At 40.1% G+C, this 23,997-nt stretch overlaps 2 protein-coding genes across 7 annotated transcripts in view; one reads left to right on the forward strand and one right to left on the reverse strand.

Annotated features, from left to right (window-relative positions):
• Positions 1–23,997, forward strand: part of tafa5l (TAFA chemokine like family member 5, like) — a 56,946-nt gene that overhangs the window by 28,290 nt on the left and 4,659 nt on the right. The window lies entirely within an intron of this gene.
• LOC308408038 (uncharacterized protein) lies at positions 12,817–21,171 on the reverse strand. Of its 6 annotated transcripts, none has more exons than XM_080900087.1 (6): positions 21,012–21,164; positions 17,689–20,349; positions 16,394–17,454; positions 16,156–16,311; positions 15,042–15,134; positions 12,817–14,034 (listed from the first exon to the last, which is right to left on the reverse strand). In XM_080900087.1, the coding sequence occupies exons 3-6, from the start codon at positions 17,423–17,425 to the stop codon at positions 13,717–13,719; spliced, it is 1,599 nt and encodes a 532-aa protein (XP_080756213.1). In that variant the 5' UTR covers positions 17,426–17,454; positions 17,689–20,349; positions 21,012–21,164; the 3' UTR covers positions 12,817–13,716. The 6 variants fall into 6 exon arrangements, with proteins under 6 accessions (XP_080756213.1, XP_080756214.1, XP_080756215.1 ...); XM_080900088.1 differs by having other exon boundaries at positions 20,277–20,349; positions 21,012–21,163; XM_080900089.1 differs by lacking the exon at positions 21,012–21,164 and adding an exon at positions 20,876–21,000 and having other exon boundaries at positions 20,277–20,349.

Raw genomic sequence — 23,997 nt, forward strand, 5'->3', positions numbered from 1 at the left:
TTTCAGTCAAACAGCAGGTCAGCATCCAAGTTTCAAACACTGCATCAATAGTGGAACAAAGATGCCAGAAAATTCATGCAGCACTGCTCTCTGTGGGATCAAACTTTGAAGATATTTTTTAGATATCTTTAGGCCTCAGTCTGGTTTGTTTTACACTTTTACAGGAGTTTTGAATTTTGGTAATTCAAACTTTTGAAACACTGAAGCCTGAATCTGTAGCATATACAGTAATAGTGGTGCAAAGATGTGTTGGGAGGTGCATAGGAAGAAAATCTCATGAAATTAGTGAAATCATCATTAGTTTTTACTGATCTGCAGCTCCTAAGTATAAGATGTTCAGCTCCAGAGCTGCTGGATCAGCCCTGTGCTGTATCACATTTGCACTGAAAGCAAGCAGTGTACCATATTACCCGGGCTACTTGTGGAAAACTTTCTTTTTCCTACATCCTGGATTATTTTACAGAATGGCTTAAACACACTAGCCAAGGCTCAGTCATCTCCTCCCAAAGCTAAAACAAATCATTTGAAGCCAGTCAAATCTGAATCTGACACCAAATCACACGAGCTAGGAACTGCAAGTGAATCACACATTTGGAACAAATGTTCTGTAGTTATTATTCTGTCTTTGTGTTTTTATGGAGAAGGTGGAAGCTGATGGAAAACGTCTGCAAATGCAAATGCAAGACAGATATATGTAATATGTAAAAATGTTGACCAAAGCATTAGGCAGTGTGCAGACAGATAACATTAGTGTCTGACCTCTCTCTGACTTTGTTAGAGATTTAAACGAATGCAAAACATGTTGAATTTTTAAAACCCTCAATATGGTGTCATCTGGTCCTCTGTAGGCTCCTCTCACAGTGCATCCAATGCCTCAGAGCTGCCAGTGCTGCATCGCTTACTGAGCACTGATTAATTCTCATTTGATTAAGCAGCGAAACAATGCACAAGGAGCATTGCTAGTCTCCACGAGGGTTAACTTCATATATTTTTTGTATCAATGCAAAAGAATAATCATTATGAATGCGTTTGAAAGCAAAGAATAAAGAAAAATATCTACCCTCCAGACATTACTGCTTGTTTAGTGAACATTAGAGTCACCATGGATACAGGTCTCTCTGTCACTGTGTGCTTCACACTATATCTCTAGGCAATTTCACACTATGCAGCTCTATGCTCCATGAAAATGGAGCAATTTTGTATTCTTTCTGTACAATTCAATGTAATGCATTTCTCTTAGCAGGTGGCCACCTTCCTGCTATGACTTGTGGAGATATGGTGTTGATAACCTTTCTTTGACAAGTCATGGAAACAAATACTGATAGGTTTGTAGCTTGAACCTATTCGCTGGAACGTTGAAGACAATATAATTACACAGCAAAGCAAGACACGAGTAGGCAAAGTTCTTCATGTTTCTCGTGCACGGGAGAGAACCGGACAAACGCCGTTCCTTCGCTTGACCCCAGTTGCTCTCGTTCGTTCTCCCGTAACACTGTTCTTTTATTGAGGCTACATGAATATGCATAGGTTCATTAACATATGACGTCTACATACACACAAAGAGTACCTTGCCTGTGTGTGTGTGTGGTGTGATTTGTGTGAGGTCAAGATGTGACCCTGTGAAGACTCCCCAAAGCTGGTGCCAGGCGTCTAGCAGATCTATCTAAACAAAAGGCTCTTATACTTAAAGAGATATACGTGTGTTTGCTAAACCATATATCAGCAAGAGAAGATACGACCTCTCCTAGGAGGTGTGTGATCTTATGCTACACAGAGTTGTTACAGACCTCCTAGGATGAGACATTCTTTCAATCTACAAATGATTATACACCTCTAAGCATATATGGTTAAATATTTCTAAGCCTAAATGACAATCAACAATACAAAACCTAACAAATACACTTCCTCCAAAAAACGTCAGCCGATCCCAGTTATACTGCTGGCATGTCCTCTATACTTTTGTTTAGAATGGTTTGCGCTTCCCACGTTCATGAAAATTTTGAAGAGGGCCTAACGACTGTTGGTGACAAGCTCGGCTGGACAAGTTTCTTTTTAGTCATCTGCTCCTTGAACAGCAAAGAGCCAAACTGTGGTCATTAAATCTCTGAGCCAACTGGCTGACTTTATAACTCTTCAAATTTTATTTCTGCACCACCTTTTTGCATTTACCAGTGTTACCTTGCTTGCTCGGCTTTTCGCTGTCATTCCCAGGGTGTCAAATACAGATTGTGCAGATCTGTCACAGAAATCTGCACAAGTTGTCTTCTGGCATCAGCTGCAGCAGTATCAGACACCGAGGCCTAACAATCTGCCAATGCATGATAAAATCTACGGCGGTGGAGAGAAAAAAGTTTATTTGTTAGCCAAGAGACTGGAGCTTTTGTCACATATTTTGGGCATATTAATGGCTCAGTCATACCAGAGGAAAAATAGGACAGCAACCTTCTTGCCAGTAGGAAAAACTGGTGGTTGTTGTCAATTAAAAAAAAATTGCAGTGACCCAAAGGTTGAACGTGCAACCCTCTCAACCTCTGGGCGATCGCTTATGATCACAAGGGGATTGCGCAGGTTGCCTGGGGAGAGACAACCTGTCTCCAAACAACCGCTGCCTGTCTCATTCCCTCGGACTCTCAATCATTCTCAGAGTGAAGATGTGCAAATAATTGCCATTAAATTTAAAAATGCAGACGGATTCCCAACATATTGCTATCCATCTGAGTTAGTCAAGTGCAACCCTTTTAGACAGCAACAGACTGGAAATGGTTGCAGACCTATTCCCTTTTTTCAAAGGCGACAAGATCATCAAGCTCTTTGCACATGATTGGCAGAATTCTGGCTGCAGCAGTCTCCAGCTAGTGTTGTTGCCTAATGTAGCATGAGATATCTAGAAATGCTTAGCATCTCTTGACAATGCTTCGGATGAAAACAGGATTTTTTGTTTTTAACTCCAGATCTTAAACTTTATAACAGTTGCTTCGTCTGACAAACTGAATACACACAATCACTGAAAAATAGTCTTTTTTTAATGAATAAAAACATAATTTCTGTCAGTGAGTATCAATCTAAAAAACCTTGCTTTGGACTCAGGACTTCAGTTCTGCATGTAGGAAAAGGATTTACAGTGAAAGTACAATCAAATATGAGACCGAGAGGTCCTGTGCAAGCATCCATGCGCAACAAATTGGAACTGAGACCAATCTCAATGTTGGCATAAGCCCATTGTGTCACAGCGCCAATGCCAAAGTACCAGTTTGTATGTATCTGTGGAATACCATGTCCTTTAAGCTATCTCCTTTCAACAGAACATACATGAGTTCATTGGATCATTTAAATAACTGTAAGTGGCTCAATACAAAGAAGTAGGCTCATATTTATGGACAAACACTATTTTGATTGTACCTTCATGCCAGTAGAGTGAATACATTTTTTTACCTGCCTGATATCTGCCTCAGGTAAGATTATGTCAACAGAAAGAAACAGAGGGGTATAACTTACAGAGGCAGTGCAAGTGAAACAGCTTGGTGTTGTCAGCAAGAGATGACAAGATGGACAGAGCAGGAGAGACCGCTGTCCTTCCCGTCAGGTACAAGGCCAAAGGTCAGCCTCTGACCGGCTCTGTTGATTTTCACTCTCTCTTATCTCTCTCATTTGATGTCTCTTCATCTTGTTCGCTCCTCTGCCTCCTCCGTCCAGCAGCCCTGGGCAGCTGTGACAGATTTCACGCATGCATTCCCGCCGTGCTGTAATGTATCCTGACAGCACACTTAGGTTAGTGTTTTGCTTTTTGTACATACATAAACAAAAAATGCAAATGATGTGTTCCTCTGCACATTCTTAATTAGCTGTTGCTGAGCAGATTTTTGTTGAAGAAGTTAATCTGAAGTGATGTCAGTGGGTTTCTTTTTTTTGGGGGGGGGGGGGGGGGGTTGCTTGTTTGTTTTTTCTGTTATGTATTTTTGAGGGGGCAGGGATAGGAAGGATTTGGCAGTAGAAAAGAGGAGGTATCAAGAGGTATTTGTTGTAAGACCTAAAATGGGAGGAAAGCACATTCTGGAAGATAAATGAAAATGAGAAATCTATAAAGAGGATTGATCAGGCTGGAGGGGGGATAGAAGGATGAAGAGAGAGAACAGGATGGAGGACTTGGCTGCTTCTCGGCCTGCGGCCAAGCTCTGTCTGTCCACATCTGCAAGTATCTGGGAGAAGGAGAGTGCAGAGAGGAGGTTTTAATTGCGAGACAATCTGTCTTCACGTGGTTAATAATCATATTACACACTGGCATTCGGGGAGTGTGTTTTTCTGAAAGCTGATAATGGCTCTTTATTCATGCTGAGGTGCACAGGTTTGATGTAGGTGGAGCTAGCAGATACAACAAAGTGACAAATCTACCTGATGGTGGCAAATCATGCAGAAAGCCATGCATCCAATAAAAGACAATGTGGTTAGAATAATTATACATTGAAGCCGACATTTTTTCTTTTTCATATCTAAGTCCAGTATGAAATCTCTTTCTAATAACTTATCAAATCTATATGAATTCAGTCAGCCAGCTAGGGCTGCCACGATTAGTCGACTAGTCACGATTACGTCGACTATCAAAATCGTCGACGACTGATTTAATAGTCGACGCGTCGTTTGAAGCTTTGTAAGATCACAAAAGAAGCAGGAATAAGTAGCAGGATTTAAGAGTGTAATAACGGACTGAAACAGAAGATGGCAGCACTGCATGTACAAGGATGCCAGCTGCCGTTAAACCCTGAAGAAGAAGAAGCTTTGTCCCAGAATTCATAGCGCAGCCCAGCTCAGTTTCCAACAATGGCGGCAGCTAGTTAGTTTTAATATTATTCTATTACTCTTATTATTCTTTCTGGGTCACAAAATAAACGTTTAAAATATTTTTAGGTGCGAATGTAGCTGTGTAAACCTCAAATATCTGCTCAGTTTATCAAGACACCACATATTTTCAAAAGCGCTCCGACGTTTTCGGAGACATCTGTTACCCACCAGCTCGATAGCTAGCCTGGGGGCAAGGCTCACTAGAGCCCGTGAGAACACCGGACTCCCGGCAAATCGTTTTGCCGCTGTCTTTCGCTACTCAGGTTAAACATATATAAGTCACTTAGGTAACTTAAAAATGTTATTGTTTGGCTTTTTTTAGTATTTTATTTGTTTATTTGTGACCTTTCCTCTAGTTCAAATATCAGGCCCGAATGTAGATAATAAAATTTATAATCTATTCTGGACATGAGCCACCCTCAGGCCAAAATACAAACTCTGCATACCAGAAATCTAATCAAACAGGCAAATTGCCATTAATTTGATGCTGCACACTAGTGCTCCCATGAGGATAAACTCTTTTTATTTTAACAACCCCATGGCCTTCCCTACTTTCAATACTTGACATTTTTGGGGCAACTAGATGTTAAAAATGTTAGTATGTTTCATTAGTTGTTGAGGTCTTTGTTCTTTACCTCAAATACAGTATCTAAAGAGAATATATATATGTGTATATCCTCATGCATTATATAATTATTTATTATTAATAATAATGATAATGTTGAAAGAACCTTGTGATATAAAAGAAAATGCACAAATCTGTGCACTAATGCTCCATATACAGTGCCTGGATGACAGGAATTTTGCGGCTGTACACACACAGTGGCTTTCAGCTTAAAAGCTTTAATTCAAGGGGTTTAACAAAAGTATTACATTAACCGTTAAGAACCATTAACAGCCATTTTAAATACACCCTGCCAGCCACCTAGCCATTTTCAAAGTCTCAAAAGAAACTGGACAAACAAAAAAAATATAAAGATTGTTTTTAATACTTGGATTGAAAATCCTTTGCAGGCAATGACTGACTGATGTCTAAAGCCCATGGAGTGTTTCCTCCCTTGTGATAACCTGCCAGGTCTTTATGTAGCTGCTGTTGCTGCTTGATTGTGCGTCTTTTTACCTTCAGTAACTGAAAAACGTGCTCCGTTGGGTTGAGATCAGGTGGCTGATGCTGTCATGGAAAATTTCTTTGCCTTGAGAAACTCTTTGTTTGCTTCAGCAGTGTAGACTGTCGACTTTAATTAAAAAATTATTGCACTTTTATATGCTGACTGTACGTGATGCATTTTTTGGAGTTGCAGTGTCAGCGTCACAGGTATAATAAAACCTTAAAAAAAAGTCTAACTATTGTAACACACATTAATTAAGTGATTTGTCAGTTTTACTGCAATATATAGACACTCCCATATTAGACACATGTCACTGCACCTGCAGCTCTTTATAAACACAACCACCTCCCATCACCTCAGCCTCCTCCTTACCGCCCGCCCTCTTGTGAGTGCAGCTCATGGTGGCACTGCCAGGTCACACACTCCAGCCTAACCTGCTAATGGAGTTTGCATATGCAGCCCGCTCTCCACTGCCAGCTAGCCATTAATATGAATCACTCTCTAGAGGCCCCTCCAAACAAGCTTGCAATTTGTCTTCACTAGTGAGCTGCTGAAAGGTCTACATATGATATTCTCCAAGGTGGAAAGCGCAATTCAGGAGGGCTGGGGTGGGGTGTTATGAGGTTGGTTTCATACACTTGACGGGGACACGGGGGGGTGGGGGGTGGATTTAAATTGCGGGGTTACACAAGAGCACAGTTGCATGCCGGGGTCTGTGCTATTGAACGGAAGCTGGAAATGTTCATAAGGTGGAAAATTGACAAGACAGCCAGGGAGAATTTAGGACAGTGAAATTAGTTTTACTCCTTTTAGGCAAGTGAGAGGCTTGTGAGATTGCATCACTTGCTCTCTGCTTGGCGAGAGCTCTGTTGAGAGCACTACTGAGCTCTAATATCAGCCTTTGCTAATGCTTTGCGTTTGCAAAGTGATGGGCTCAAATTGAAATTCTGCATATCAGAAATGCTTCTTCAGTGCGGAAAAAAAAAGATAGGACTATTTTCCTGAATATTGTTACTTCACAGGCTAGCGGGAGCTTAAAGTATGAAATGTAAGTACTTGAAATCCTGATTTGATCATAGTCAGACTGCAGACTCGTGCGCATTTCGACCCACAGACAATAACTCGATGGTTGGTGGGGAAAAAATACCCCAAAAATCTTCATACACCCACACAACAAATGCCATTGCTGGGCTAGTGTGTGGCCTGGAGGGGATTCGACCAGTCGTAGTTGGGCATTTTTTGGCAAAATGAGGAGGGTTACAAAATGAACAGGATACGCACAGATGTACACACACTGAGTGACCCAGTAGGTCAGAGAAGCTTGCATGTTTTTTTTTTTAGCATTTTCTCTTTTTTTCTGCTCTGGTGGCCCTCCTCCAGCTATGTGCTCTTTGTTCCAGCATCAGCCATGGTAAAAAAAAAAAAAAGCCAGCGCAGTCTGTGTAGTCCTGCCAGTGTTGCTGTAAACATAAAGACATCATAGCCAGTTAGCATTGCCGGCTTTTTGAAAGGATGCCATGACACAAAAATCTTGATTTGTGCAGGAAGGAATAAGTAAAAGGTGTGCCTTTATGAGAAATAGAGCAAAGAAAAACAGGTGTTTGGCTAGAAAACATTCCAAATATGACACCAAAGGGCAAAACAAACAGATAAAACTAGATTTTTGGCACTGTGTCAGTTCAAATGTTCCCGTCCAGTTATGAAGGAGTTATGAAATTCTCACTTCTTTCATAAGAAGTGAGAAAATTACATGGACAGATGATGTAGTTCCACAGTGTCGTTATGTAACACTTGCTAGCACCTCAGTTATAAAGGCTTCAGTGTCTACGACAAAGGACCAGGCAGCCAAGTCACGTGTCGCCATGGTCACTGCTGTGCTGGCAGCCCATCTGACCAGAGACAGACTTCTAATGAGTTTGCTTCTCAAAGGCAGCCCAACACACTCCCAGGCTCTGTCAGGGACACAACTATTTCTCTGCAGCTTCTTGAAATAAATTGTTGATTAGTTGGTGAGGTTGGAGACCTGCGGTAGAGATGACAGTTCTCTGTATGGCTTGGAATCATTAGTGTAAGAGGCTAGAAAAGGATGTTGTGTCCAAATAGGAACAACAAAAAAACAGTACAACTGAGCCTCAGGTGCACTGCCAAAAAATGTCAAAGCATGTCATCTATCTCAAATGGTGTTCTATTTTTCCAAACAGCTGGTGAAAACTAACACTGCAGTCATTGTTTCACCTTTCCAGTGAATATAATTCTACCGAGTGTGTTTGATTTCATTTATAACACTTAATTATTCAAATAACATGAGAAGCAGGTGGTATTATCTCAACCCTACAGGTAGAACATGATATACATGATAAATCTCACGATAACCACCAAAAATGAATTATCCTAATAACAGGTGGAGCTAAAGTCAGATAAATATCATTCTCCTGTGCCACAGACCCTCATTCTTGTCCCAGAATTATTATGATACAGTTATAACACACTTTTTCTATGGGCACTGTGTGAGAGAGAGTGTGTTTTATTTTAAGTCAGCTTGTCATACACCACAGCCAGAAATGCTCATAGATCACCAAAACTGAGAGTAGTATCCAAGTTATGCAATTAGCAGGTAGGTTACAAGTAAGCTGCTACATGTAGCTAGCTTCAAGCTTTCCCCTCAACTAGTCTAAACCACTGGACTGAATGTATTTTCTAGCATACGGGCTAACATGACTTGCTGAGCAGTTGAAAGTTTGGTGAGCATGCTTCCAGCATATTTAGCTAACTAGTTTCAGTTAGCTAATTAGCCTACCATATTGGACTCCTTTGACTACCATACTGGACATGAGGGAAAAATGTCTGACCGATTTTCGACCTGTTCATGCTATAGCAAGAATCTCCTTATCATTGATTTGCTTGCTTGGAGATTAGAGCGGTTGCTTGTAGTTTGCATGATAGACACCAACTCATATGATAACAGAGAACATTTCTCCTTCACAGTAAAAGCTGTGCCTCAAAGCTGCTTTGCAGTCTATTTCTGCTTTGCATCTTGTTTTTCACAATTTTACTAATGCTCAGAGAGCAGCTGTTTACTATTTGCAGACAAGGTGGCATGTTCCGTGCAAACTGCTATCTGCTAGCAAGCCACGCATTTGAACATTTCGAGATTTTCTAGTTGAGGATTACTCATTTTTTCCCTCTCAACTGATGGTTGTCATATGGTCTCTACGGCTGAGTGATTACTTATTCACTTGATCATACACTGTCACACTATCCTGTTTTAGGGTATGAGGTTCCTAAAATTACAGTGATATTCAATGTGGCTGCGCAGTTATGAGCTGAGCTGAGATTTCTGTCTTCAGTTGGAGGCAACGACTAGGTGTTACAGACAAAGTGTGAAGGTCAGGAAGTACTGAGAGATGTCCCAACACCTTGATGTCTCTTGGTCTTGATAGGATTCACAGTAAGAAGAACATAGAAGCATTTTTTCTTTTTTAAAATAATTAATAAACCAAGATAGATACAAGACGTTTTCACAGTCATTTAAGTGTAGCCTTCTTTAAAAATGTCATAGCTGTCTCTGAAGCAATAATAACACAAAGAATAAGAACAAGAACAAACCAAAAACAGTGGCTGTTTTGATATATTATAGTGAAGTGCTGTCTCTGTAGAAAAAAAGGAGTATATATGTGTCAAACACACAAGCTGCATTACGCCATAATACTCGGTAAAGTCGTTTTCAAAAGTAAAGTAAATGCTGCAGAGCTGGCTGCTGTGCTGAAGGCTCAAATTAGCCGCCTGTCTTTCATCTGTACATGTAATTACATTTTTATAAGAACTCTTTATAATCGCTTTAGTTGCTATAAAATCTTTATCAAAACAACTAGCCCTACTGAGAATAAAAGCTCTATTTCAAGAGGTCCTTCAGTGTTGGTTTAGTTTTACTTGCAGTTTCATTAGCATATAACTTTGCACTTGTATTTTATATGATTTCACTGTATTTTTTTAGGATATGTAAATTATTTCTTTTTTGTTTTCTTCTTTGTCGCCTCTGGAATCTGTTCAAACCGACTCACTCTCAGTGGGGCACCATCTTTAGATAAAGATGGTTGTGATGATGGAATCTCTTTGATTAGGTGCTGTAGCACTGTGACCAGCAGCATTAGTTTAGCCCAAATAAAATGCATAATAAGAGAAGTAAAGTAGGTTATTTTTGTAATAGCAACTGCTTGCGCCAAAGGCTCAGAAGGAAACATACAGTAAAATGTTCTTCCAATAAGAGGAAATGGTCTCGGGTCTATTACAGAAAGAAAATAATGATTCAGAAAATCAAAACTGGTTGTCATTAGAAAAATGTTTGCATTTTCAAACTGCACTGAAAAACCAGGCCTGGAACATTTGCAGATATTAGATATGCATGCTGTGCACCATGTCCTTCATTGCTCTGCTGGCTTTCAGTCTCATTCAGTGCCAAAATTATTTAATTTCTGTGCAGCAGCAAGTAAAATTCCAACAATAATGCAAAAACAAACTGTTGAAATAAATTCTAGTGTGCTCGCTTGAATGAAACAGGGTTTAACTTTCACTGCTTTTGTAGTAGTACTGCTGTCTGCCACAAGAAATCTGTAATTTACTAAAACTGTTCTTTTTAATTCACTCATAATCGAATGACAGGAACATGCCGCCGTTGTTTCTTTGATACATACATCAGACAAAAGAGCATGGGGTCTAGCTTTTATGTTTTACTGGCCCACCTCCAGGCTTTCGTACCCATTTCTGCTTGTGAATTGACGGTACTCCTGTCATATTGTATCTGACAGGCCCTCTCTGGATCATCGGGGATAACACACTGTAGCTGGGCTGCTTTGCCTTTGGATGTACATTTATAAAATGACTGATGTTCGAACGCTCGGGTGCCCCTGCCGAGCAAATGCATAGTACACAGAGGTTACACTTGATAAGCAAATATACTATTTATTTCAGTTTCATTTGCAGATCTTCTATTTATCAAGCGGAAAAGAAAAATGTGCTTCTTTGGTTTCTCCTCATCTGTTTGTCACACGCTGTGGCACGATCATCAGACTTGAGCAGATAGCATGGGGAGAGATGCCGAAAATGTATTGAAATAGGCTAGATTGATAGAGATGTTCAGAAAACAGAGAAACAGCTAATATATTCCCACCATTCCATTTCCTTTTCCATTTGTGTTATCATAGGTGTTGTGTTATTGTGCAGGAATTCTGCAGGACGCTTCATGATCACATTCTCAGTTTATAGTGTTTCCTGTGGTATTCATTTACATGCTATAATAAAGTAACACATTGTGTTTTTGTTTTTGCCTCCTCTGGTACTGCCATTATCTATTAAAGAGTTATTTTGTCAGTTTGACTTTGCCAGGCGCATGTTGCCCCCTTCTCTTTCCAGTCCAGAGTGAATGCGGTCCCTTCTGCTGTCACTTTCAGCACACTGTACCCGGCTCCCCTATTTGAAGTTCTGTCATTGGCAAGCTTTGAACTGCCATTTGTGTTTTAGCCTGCACTCTGCCTGCCTCCAGAGTTTTGTCTGGTGTAAATTTGTCAAAGCCAAAGGGCACCAACACGGGTTTTTTTTGTAACAGTGATGCAGAAAAGCTCTCGCGTAGACCGGACATGCAGGCTCAGCAGCATCCCGTTTCAAAGCTAGGATGTTTTTGAGCCCTTTGGATCTTTAGTGTATGTATTTTTAATAAATTGTTCAGTGCTGCAGCCCCATGATGCACCCGGCTACAAGCTAACATTTCTATCTAATTTAAAATGCTGTAGTCATCCTCAAAACAAACCCCAGGCCTGTTTCCAGTGGTAGAAAGCAAATACAATTACTCAAATGCTGATTTAGTAGCCCAGAACATTGTTTTTCAAGTACATTTGTTAATATGTTTTTAATTGTAATTAATGCATGCAGCACCATCTACCTATATAATATATAGTTTTTATTTTTGACACTTTTTCACCAGTATATGTACTCAGTCTTGCATTTAATACTTTAATATAAAGCACAATATAATGGCTTAGTGAAGTTTTAGCTGATGGTAAAGACTTTGTATTCCAGCTGGCCTCTTTGCAAAGCATTTGAAACTTTAAATGTGTCTTATCATCTTTCTCTGGGGGCCTCATGAATTTCTTTACAGCATCAAAATCAATACACAGGCTGTTAAAATACGCTTGATTTGTGTTCTACTTTGCACTGAACATGAATTCTGAATTTGTTTTCATTTATTTAACATTTTCATAAGTGAATACATGAATCTGTGTTCTCTGTAGTGTTTGTGTATGCCACATGGTTCAAGTCTTCCGGATCATGCCAATTTTGTGGCTATACACTCAAAAAAATAAAACATTAGATTTACTTAAAAAAGTTATGTCAAGTGGTTCCACACAACTGCTTTAAGTAACTTTTAAGAAATGTTGTTACTTAGTTTGAACTCAATACTGTTAAGTTAGATTTACGTAAGTGTATTGGCTAAATGTAACTTAATTGCAATGCTTAGCTGATACTTATCTTTGTTGCTTTAAGCCTACATAACTTGTTTAGGCAATATCTTTGTAATACTGTTACTTAGCTGGTACATAACTTTTCTGCTTTAGAAGGACATAACCTGGTTAGGTAGTATCTTTGTAAAACTGTTATGTAGCTGCTACATAACTTTGTTACTTTTGAATTATATAAAATTGTTAAGTAATTTCTATTCAATACAATTACAAATAAATCATTTACACTGGTTACTTCCATACAAAATAGCAAAGTTTCTTAAAAGTTACTTAAAGCAGTTATGTGGAACCACTTGACATAACATTTTTAAGTAAATCTTAGGGAGATCTTTTAGGAAGAAATGAAGACAGCACCCAAATTATCAAACACAATCCTGCCTTTAATAAGCACATTCAGTGCATATAAAATACTTTTTTCCAAGCACAACAGCTTAACACAAAGTGCAATCAATGCAACTTGTTACAAATTCCAAGTGAATATTTTGTGCAGAAAATGTAGATCAGTATAAAGTGCTAACCAACTTGTCGTCAAACTAAAATGATTAAAAAAAATGATCCAACAAAGTCCTGTCTTTACTAAGCACATTCAGTGCATATTAAATACTTGTTGACAGACCGAAAAGACTGTAGAGCCGTAGCTTAACACAAAGTGCAATCAATGCAGACAACTTGTTACAACTTTAACTAAATACTTTGTGCATAAAACAATATTTTACTTCAAAGATCAGTGAAGTGCTAACCAACTTGTCTTTCAACTGGTCCAGAAAGCATCCAAATTATCAAAAAAAATCCTACATTTTACAGGACGTTTCAGGAATTATTTTCAAACACTGATAAGCATGAAAGAGCAAACTAAACTCATTTAAAACAGTGAAAATTGGCTGTTTTGTTCAAAAACTGTACTGTAAAACAGTGCTACTCAGTTTTTCAAGTTATGGTTACATCCCAAGTTGCAGACAGCTGCCAAATGTCACATTCTTTGAAATATCAAATCACAGCGGCCTAACCGCTAGAACTTTTTAAAATGTCTGTCATTTTCTGTATGTTGTCAAGTAGCAGTAGAAGAAGTGCAACACCAATTTTTTAAGTAACAGTATTTTGCTAAAATGCAAATGAACATTATTGTTCTCTAAAACTGGTGAATGTTCCCAAGAAACAGTACTGACAATGAAAAAAAGTGTTTATGAACAACTTAACTATACCTGAACGTAAAGCATTCAAACTAAGTTAAGCAATAAGGGCCTCCCGCTTCCTCCTCTTTATTCAAGGAGTTTGTTTCTGAGCACTTGAACTTTGTTTGATAGCTTCTTAGCATCAAGTCCCATCAGTACTTTCTGAAAAAACTCAAAAGTGTACCTGAGGTTGGATGGGTAGCTCATGTTTAAAGTGTAGATCAGGCCGAACAACAACACAACAGCAGTGGCAACATCAGGAAGATCTCTGAGCACAGCGACACCCTCAATTATGATACCAATGTCTTCTGCCGGGTCAAGGTCACGCTCTCCTTCTGTTTTGATGACGTAGATGCCAATGAGCGTCTTCTCCATTTCACTTTCGGCCTCATGGAAGTCCACATCCTAAAAAAATTAATAAGTAAATAAACATAATAATACAAGTTGCAGGGTTTCATATCAATTAAAGGGATATTCCACCCAAAGTGGAAATTTGTCTATTACCATAAATTGCCAAGAGTTAGATAAGTGAGAAAAAAGCATTTTGTAACCAGCACAGTACATTTCTGATCTTATACCCATTGTTCCTGGTGAGCTCAATAATCATGTCGACTGCAAATGAAAAGTAAAAAGTAACACGACGGATTTGCAGGAGGAGGCGATTTAGACTTGGGCCTACATTACGGTTACGCCAAAGCACCCTGTAACCCGCCATGGCATAGCACTTGGATACAACAACAGTGGTTGAAAAAGCCTCTGGTTTCCATAAATAAACACATATTCGAATATCCATGCACCATGCAGCGGCGGCTTACAGTGTTGTATGTGGTAACCATAATGTATTCCCAAGTCTAAATCTACTCCTCCAAATCCTTCAAGTTACTTATTACTTTTCATTTAAAGTCGACATGATTATTGAGCTCACCAGGAATAATTCGTACCATTAAAGAGTCATTTGCAACCAAAATGCTTATAGTTCCCATTCACTCCATTTTTTAAATGCTAGGCAAAAGCAAATAGACTGCTGCCGGATCAGGAGAATTATTGCACTGGTTACAAAATTATTTTTTCTCACTTATCTTACTCTGGGTAATATGGTAATAGACCAATTTTCACTTTGGGGTGGAATATCCCTTTAAGCTGCAAAACAGTAGACAGCTCAGAGCGAGATGAGAGGTGTTGGTCCATCATCTGAGTACACGGCAGAACAACAAAGCAGAAAGACAGTACACTCAGCCCACATTACACCCCAACTGTAATGGCAAGGGTCACTCCCGCATAAGCTTGTGCTTTTATATCTCCAATAATGTTCTAATTTTAACTTTTTGTTATAATCTCATGAATGTGTGTGAGGAAAAATTACCGTCAGTTAAATTTTTATTACTGGAAATTGTTTCTATTTGATTACTTGCCTGATATTCTTTGATCAAGCTGTTCGGATCTTCATTGAGGTAGACTGCAAGTCCTTTCAGCGTACACACTCTTCTCATTGCAACTGTGTCGTTCTGTAAAACATAAAAGCAAATTTTACTTAGCTAAACTTTAAAGACATTTTCAGTTAACTTCAGCAAAATAAATGTATAAATGCTTTGAGAAAAAAAGTCCATGACACACTACAGAAGAACAACAAAATTTAAAATAAAAAAAATTAAGGAAAGAAGGAACATTATCATTTGAAAAAATGTGACGAGCAAAAAAAGGTAACCACAGGATCCCAAAAAAAACAGAAACCCGACCAAAAACAGCAGCATGAAGAATCCAGTGAGGAAGAGGATGAACAAGAGGTCACACCAAAGCCAGCCTGAACAGAGGATTTTTTTTTTTAAAGTAAACCACTGAGTCCACTGATCTAAGGCTTAGGAGGAGAGTTCCAGAGTTTGGGGGCCACAGCAGCAATGATCTGTCACTTTTGGTCTTTAGACTGTTGTGCACTACCAGGCTTTGATCACTGGACCTCAGGGACCTGCTGGGGGTGTTGGGACTGAGAAGATCTCCATTGTATGATGGTGCTTGTCCATGTAAGGCCCTAAGGACCAGAACCAGGATCTTGAAATGAACCTTGAAGTTGACCAGCAGCCAGTGACGCTGGAAGAGAAGCGGGGTGACGTGGGTGTGTTTGGAGGACTTGAACAGGAGGTTTTGCAAGGACAAATGAAAAAACAGTTGTAGTACTAAGCTCAGAGACCTCCCTTTATCCCGCCTTGGTTTGAAAGGTGCCTGATGGCAGTTTATTCTAGCTTCAGCTTTTCTACTGTAAATGCCAAAATTCTCCCCAGGGAGCCGCGGCAAATCCCGTTTTGGAAACGCTACTGTCCTGTAAAAACAGCTTTTAATTCTGGCAATTTTTTTTATAAAGTATCCAAATCAACTTAAAACTTTATTACTGTGACAACACTATCATGAAAAGGACAAAGAATAAACAATCCCATAATACCAACATTAAACTTTACCTTACAATAGAAGGAGACAACAAAATCATATGTATTAAAAGAGGGAATGAAGCATTGAAAAAAATTAATTCCAAACCTCATCAATTGCAGCCATGATTTCTGTGATCTTGCGTCCAGATGTTCCTCCCTTGTTTCTGAAGACTTTGGTCAGTTTGGTTGTGTTGTTGTCCAGCTGTGCCATAAATGTGGATGTTAGCGGGATCGTAGTGATGCGCTGGAATTCAGCATTTATCTGTAAAATAAACAAATGTTTAGCGTGATGGGTTTAAAATATTGCATGTGGAGTGCATTTGCAGATCAACTGATTCAGTTACCTCACGTGGAGAAAAAAGAGCTGGCCATCGGCTTTTAAAGTCAGCTACGAAGGGCATGTCCTGAAGAATTTCTTGCCTCCGGTGAGGAAAGGTTTGGGCCATTTTTGCTTTGATGGTTTCATTGTTGTTCTTCTTCTTGAACTCTGAAAGCAGCACCAACCTTTCTTCTTCCTGACTCTCTCGGGTTTCTCCAGCTGGATAATCAGGGCAGAAATTCACCTCTGCTCTCCTGGGTTTCTTGACTTGGTTGGGATGCACATTACTGTTCCCTCTTCTTTTGAGAGAATTGATGACCAACTCACTACACCCTAAGTTCTTCAGTTTTCCACGATAGTTTGACATTTTATACTTCAAACTGATCTTCCATGCAGAAAATCCAGTTTCTGAACCCTTCTCTTTCAAGCATGGATGCTTTACAACCAAAGCTTGGCAAACATCACTAAGATTGCTGTCTGAAGGGTAAGCTTTGTACTTCATAATTTCTGAAGACAAGCTCTCTAAAATGTCAGACTTGAGCTTTGGTTTTAGGGTTAAAAGTGTTCCATTGGCTTGGAATTCCTGGTTGCCTTTTGTCAATTGCAGCTCTACATCGAAGCTAAACTCAGGTATGCGAAAGTCCAGTGGCCAGGCTTCTGATCGCAGCGTGGAGTTTGCTGAGCTCGAGGAGCTTGATGACCTGGATTCTGGCGATGACAGTATATCTGTGTCATAATCAGGGTTGTGGCCAGAGCAGGGGCTACCCAAGTTAAATGAGGACACACTGCTTTCATTACTACCAGTGGATGTTTCTGGAACACCTGTTTTAATCACTTTTATTTTGTCCATGTCTTTTAGATCAAATGTGGATGTCATGTTAAGGAACTGATTAAAATCTGTGTCCATGTACTGCAATCTGAACTGTTCAGAAACTCCGCACTGATTTTCAATCTCCGCTTTGAGCTCGTTAACATTCTTTGGTATCCCCAAAGGAAGGGTTAACTTGAGTGCGTTGTTCTCCCCCAGGATTATCAGAAGCTTTGTTGGGGCTGTCATTTCTGATGTCCCAATCTCCAACTGTTACTCTAAAAAATAAGTGCAAGAACATGAGCAGGTGGTTCCCAAACTTCAGTACATGTTACATTTTTTTAGTGGTATTCAGAATTTTGCAGCACAATTTTTTTTCTAGTATTTTTACAAGGCTTGAAACATATCCGAGTAGATTTAAGTTCTGGTCCAACTATTTTTAAGAACCAAACTTTGAGAAGTACTGCTATACAGCACAAAAATTAAATCGGCAACATGGACATTAAAATTACCTGAACAGTGTATGTATCTCTTTAATGTAACCATGCGAGAAGCTCCGACTTGGTAGTCACAAAGTGGATAACAATCCACCAGATCCTCATGTGCAACAAGAGAAATTTCCTTTGGAGATGGGTCAATTTTGAAGGATCCATAGTGTTCAGTGTACCACGAGCTCAGTTTTTTTACTATAAACACCAACGAATCTGCCAAAATACACATCTGCAGGATTTCAGCAAACTCTGGCAGACCCCCCAGTGATCCATGTACTATTAACATGCCCTTCCTGTAGTAGATGCCTGCAACAGACACACTCTGGGCAAGGCTAACTACAGCTGTGTCAGGGTACTTTTCAGCAAGACAATGTGCAATTTCACGTTTGAGAAGTTCTACTGGGACTGCCGAGACTCGTGAAACCTCAAAAGTGGCTTTGCTACAGCCTGATGAATGCATGTAATGGCCAATCATGAGCTGGTGTTTGGTTGACAAAGACAGGGTTATGTTTTTGAAGCAGTTTGTGTGTCTAGCAACTTTTTTAAAAAATGTGTGCTTTGCCTCGAATCTGATTGTCCATAATAAGGCAAGTGGACCAAAATGGCGAATTATTGAGGGATAATGAGCCAGAAAGTGATGTTTTGGCAATGGTCTTCTATCTGGGCATACTTCTTTGTACCTTTGATGGTGGTCTAAAATCTTACTCTCCAGGTATGCAACTGAGTCACTGTTATGAACAGGACACACAACAAGCTCAACAATATCCTTCAAATCTAGTAGAAGTTCCCAAGCTGGTTCATTTTCAGGTATGTGTTGTCCAATAATAAGTGGCAGAAGTCTTAGTAAACACCAATTTTCATGTGCATTGCCACCAACAGTTTTTTTACTAAGAAAATTGTGAGGCAATTTCTGAGGGCGATTAGTCTGATCCCCTCCTTTGTAGGGAAATGACTGAACAAGTCTATTTAGATTTTCAAAAGTGATGTACTTCTTGCCTATTAGTATTCGAAGGCACTCAGCTATCTCAAAAGGCACAATACCTTCAAAAAGGTCATGTGCAAGATCAGGGGGGAATCCTGTAGTGACCTTGAAGAAAGACAGACTGTCTGCTAAGACACACGAGCTTTTCACACCACAACAAGCTACCCCTGTCTCACGTGCAGTTGCTATGTGTACACGATGGAGCTCCTCAGTTCTCAGAGAAAAGTCACTATTTGTAGCTTTTGATTCAATTTCTGAGCGTGTAGCAGTACAAAACCTGCAAAAGTAATCTCCAGAAAAACTTTCCACAAAACCGGCCAATCCATGAGCTCCGAGGCTGTCTGCCACTACATATTGGACAGTGCCTTTAAAGTTGACCCCTAAATTGTCAATGAACACTCCCTGCTGCTCTAAAATGACAAGGTCTTGCAAAAGTGGCTCAAATATTTTTGAATAGCCAAAGGTCCTAAGGTCCTCACTTTTGCACAAGAGAGCCAAATAAATAGAAGAGAGGGATGAATGACTACCTGGTGGCAAGTTACCTAAAATCCAGTAAACTGAGCAAAGTTTATGCTTTTTCCGTGATGTCCCCAATGGATTGCAAATTTCGAAATCATCAACATAAAGACAAATAGAGATTCTTAGTTCACCGCCTGAGAAAAACTCATTATTTTGAAAATGTAGACCATCTTTATATGATGTATACTTTTCCTTATTTACAAAAGGATTCTGATTGTGGCTAGTGACAAATTTGTTCAGTATGTTTTCTTGTTTAAATATCTGCTGTAATGATTTTAGAATAGGAATATACTGAAAGGTCCTCTTGCTTTGGGAGTCGAGAATGTATTCAATTGGATCAATTACTTCAAAATGTTTTCTGTAATACTGTCTGCGTTTGAAGGCAGTGGCAAGTGTGCCGTCCTTTTCTATGGCTTTTAACAAAGGGTTAAAAGAAACTGCCTTTGTCAGTTCTTCAATAACAGGCTGGTCTAGACAAAGGTTATGATTCTTGAGTATGTCTACAATTACTTGATTTGTCAAAGGCACTGATGCACAGCTTATCAGGTAGTGCAATTCTGAAAGCAACTCGTCAATTGCTATGCTGGGAACATGAAAATAGTTTTCCAACTTAAGTAAAAGAGATGCAAAATTAAGTTCTATTACATTTGCCAAATCTTCAGTCTCACTTGTAGTTGTATCGTGATCAATATTTGCACTTATGTCCTCTTCTACAATAGTGTCTGTACTGTCATCAGCTGATGTTTGGCCTACAATAGTGTTAGCAATACCGATTTTGAAGTCTTTTAAGGTATAAGGATTGTGTTTCCTATTTCGATGAGACTTGAATGTACCATAGATATTTGTTTTGAAAGAACAACCCTCAAACATGCAATGCACAGTCTCGTTACATTTTAGATGGTTGTTAATGTGAGAAAAATACTCCTGCTCCGAAGCTATGTTGCAGCAGGAACACAAATGGCAGTTAAATGTTGCCAAACTCACAGACTTGTCTAGAGTTCTTTGGGTATGTGATCTGCTTAAGTGGCTATGTAGAGCATTCCATGTTTTGAAAACACAGACACAATCAGAATAGGCACATGGATACTGCTGTCTACTATGAACTAACCTGTAGTGTTTTAATAACAGAGCTCGTGATGACACCACTTTTTTGCACAATTTGCACTGCCACATCAACGTATCTGGGGGAGAAGCACAAAAGACATTTTCATTACACTGTCCCTGAAAAAACTAAATAATTTGCACATTGTTAATGTTTCATATTAATCAGTTTTATTTTTAATATTGTATGCTACAACAATGAATTTATTGATCTACATCATCACCACTGCATATTGTGTAAATGTGTGTGTAATCTGACATTAAAAGTCGAGTGAGAAATCCCATGGACATTGTACAACATTAATGCAGTTCATCTTACACCAGCTTACTAAATGCTTTCTGCAAGCTACATCAAAACGTAAGCTGAAATATTAGACAGAAAATACACCCTAACCTGTCTGCTAGCGAGGAGCGCTTCTCCACTGTTGTTGGCTAAAGTGCAACGCAGTCAGGCGTCCGAGTATAAACTTGGCGCGAAAGTGCGTGCCGGACCGAATGCGCTGCCTGTACCGACGCATACCGACGCTAGCGCTACACTACATTTGGGCTGAAAACAGAGCTTTGCTATTGCAATGGAGTCCCCTCCAAAATCATTTGGAAACTCACGTGCAGCAAGTCCACGTTAGCAAACCTTTACCGGGCAAAACCCTGCCTGTACTCTTTTCTTAGTAGCACTTGCGACATTAACTGACGTGTGAACATATATATGTAGACGGGCTTTACAAGAAAAATGACTTCTTACCTGATTTTTGGACAAAAATGCGGCTGAACCAGTCCACATGGCGAAGAAATAGCAAGCTTGAGAAAGAGGGTGGTGCGCATGCGCATTGGCCCTTATTTAGGCGGGCTCTGCACGCAGCAGTATGTGCAGAGGGACAAACCTGTGAATTTACTCAACAATGTTACGTTGACACAGTTCAATGACTTTGTGTAACAACAAAAAGTAACAACATTTCATTAAATTTGCACAAACACTTTAAGGATTTTTGCAAAATCGAGTTTATTAAGAACAAACAACAAAATCTACTTTAGTAAAAGCAGAGATAGGCTGAGTTCATTTTTTTGAGTGTAGCTTGCTTTGTATGAATTCATTAAATCCTGCTTTAAAGAGCAAAACTTAATTAGAAGATTTGAAAAATAGAGGGTTTTTTTTCTGCAGATGGCACATCAGAAATAAAGCAACAAACAGAACATGCTGCTTGGAAACTAATCAGGTTTTTTCCTCTGAGGCAGCTCTGGGTGTGATGCTCTGATGCTTCAGTACATCAGGCTCACACGGTGAGTGTGAACCATCCACCCAGGTTCTTCAGTAAGCTCTGGCTATGGCTAATAACAGCAGAAGCTCCAGTGAATTGTTATGACTGGGACCTTTCTGAGGCTCCGGTTGATGAACCCAGCTAAGTCCTGTGCAGGAGTCCACTTGTTAGGACAGACCCCTAGGGAAAGATTCTTACTTACTGCAGTGATGGCGCAGCATAGCACCTCTCTCTACAATGACACGCTGTGCTGTTGGTGACAATTTTGCAGCTCGAAGTGCCACCAAATATGCAGCCTCTGCATTGTTTCCCCTTGAGCACTGAGCAAACAAGCCGTCTGCTGTGCCTGCAGTGGCTTTTCGTCTCAGCTACAGAGGTTTCTGTGAGTTGCAATACTACCTTGGCTGATGATTTTATTTTGGGTAATGCGAGGCATACTGTATCTCAAAAATACTTTGATCCTAAAATATGTTGTGTTGATGATAAGGAACGACGTTAATTGAATCCCTTAATATTATTATTTTTTTGTTGCCAGTCTCCACTGGCACCCTCTCAAAGATCCGTGCTGCACACCTCATTTGAACTGGGAAACTTTATCATTTATGCACAGTGCTCAGTGTTTACAAGTGATGATGAAACGAGGGCACCCCGAGCTCAGAGACGAGGTCCAAATGTTTCAATTTCACCGCAATATAAGCAATTAGCAAAGCGCTTGTTAGTGCGCATACTCTCTCTCTCACTCTTTATCTGTAAATCTCCCCCCATCCCTTGTGCCGGCGGGAGATGAATATGTCTTCGATGTCCTTGGATTTCTGTCTTGTAAACACCATAAGATAAGATAAGATAAGATAAGATAAGATAAGATAAGATAAGATAAGATAGAACTTTATTAATCCCTCGGGTGGGTTCCTCTGGGAAATTCGACTTCCAAAAAAAGCACAGCAACGACCAAAGTTACAGTTACAGAACTGTTATATATATATATATATACACACACACACACACACACACACATATATAAATACAGAGACAAATATAAATAAAATATACAAAGGGGATAAATAGAATAAATAGGAATAAAAAATAAAAATACAAGTGAATTGCACATTTCAAGTATTGAGTCTATTGCACTGTTGACTATTTACAAAAAGTATTGCACAAGGTATTGTACAGTGAGGTGCAGAGGCACTACAGCTTAGTTGTTCCCCCCTCCTTTGTCCTCCTGTTTCCCCTCCCTCTCCCCTCCAGAGAGGAGTTAAACAGTCTGATGGCGTGTGGGACAAAGGAGTTTTTAAGTGTGTTAGTTCTTGTCTTGGGGAGAAGCAACCTGTCACTGAACAGACTCTTCTGGTTGTTTATGGCCGTGTGCAGAGGATGCCCAGCATTGTTCATAATGTCCAGCAGTTTCTTTAATGTCCTTTTCTCTGCCACTGTCACCAGAGTGTCCAGCTTCATGCCGACCACAGAGCTAGCCCTCCTGATCAGTTTCTCCAGCCTGGATGAGTCCCTCACTGTTTACCGGTGTGCATGGCGGGCCAACAGCCGGCTCCGTCTCTTGCACAGTTGTCCCGCGGGGCCAAACTCACCTTGTTACCCTTTTAATTAGTAGGAGCAGTTAATAGTGTCGGCCGCTTCTGCCGCCTCAGCACTTGCCCTGACTTCAGGAATCGCTCCAATCGATAGCAAAGACTTGGGCTCAGACGGGGAGATGGGGGAGCGGGAGGGAGTCCTTATTGCGGGAGTGGCTCGGGCACATATATGATGATGTTTGAAGTGGACTAAAACAACAAAATTATATTCTTTGAGGGACTGTTTAGGGGCAAAAACCATGCCTTCTCTGTATTCCTTGAACATTTAAAAGTATAACAGGGTCTCTCATGCTTATTCACTCAGTTTCTCCCCTCCCACATTTCCTCTCCTTTGAAAATGAATGTAATCAAAAAGCTAAGGGTTTGCTTGGTAGATTCTATTGTGCCCTTATAAGCTTTTATCCCCTCCAAGCGCTCACCTCCCGTGCTCATTTCTTTTCTTGTTTTGATTTAAAGATGCAGTGGAAGTACTTAGCATTTAGATGACATGCTGCTGGAGAGGTGTGATGGATCAGCGCCTCTTCAGAGGACTGAATTTCTTCGACAGCGCGGGGGCCAGTCGGCTGGTCAGACAGACAGAGAGACAGATCACAGAAGGACCGGCCGAGCAGGCAGCGGAATACCAAGTCTGCCTTAGTGCTGCGAGCCTGGCACAGCCGAAGGGAAAGCAGCGGCTGCTGGGAATGCCAATGCACAGCCCAGACAGCCGTCTCGCCTTAGCTCCTCTGATTGGCTAAACAGACCATTAGCTTTCTGATTATGATTAGCCGAGTCATTATCTGCACAAAAGTGGCTCATTCACCAATATTAAGAAAGCGAGGAAGCTGTATCTCTCCTATGGTCGAGGGGAAAACAGCATGTTGTCGTGTCCTCCTTGAGATGA

Source organism: Rhamphochromis sp. 'chilingali' (assembly GCF_963969265.1).
Source record: "Rhamphochromis sp. 'chilingali' genome assembly, chromosome: 12".
Classification (NCBI taxonomy): domain Eukaryota; kingdom Metazoa; phylum Chordata; class Actinopteri; order Cichliformes; family Cichlidae; genus Rhamphochromis; species Rhamphochromis sp. 'chilingali'.

Coding starts and splice junctions, on each gene's coding strand:
- LOC308408038 (XM_080900087.1), bottom strand. CDS start 17,425: ATGACAGCCCCAACAAAGCTTCTGATAATCCTGGGGGAGAACAACGCA. Junction 16,312..16,393: donor CTCTTTTTTCTCCACGTGAG/GTAACTGAATCA, acceptor TTTATTTTACAG/ATAAATGCTGAATTCCAGCG. Junction 14,035..15,041: donor GCTTGATCAAAGAATATCAG/GCAAGTAATCAA, acceptor TAATTTTTTTAG/GATGTGGACTTCCATGAGGC.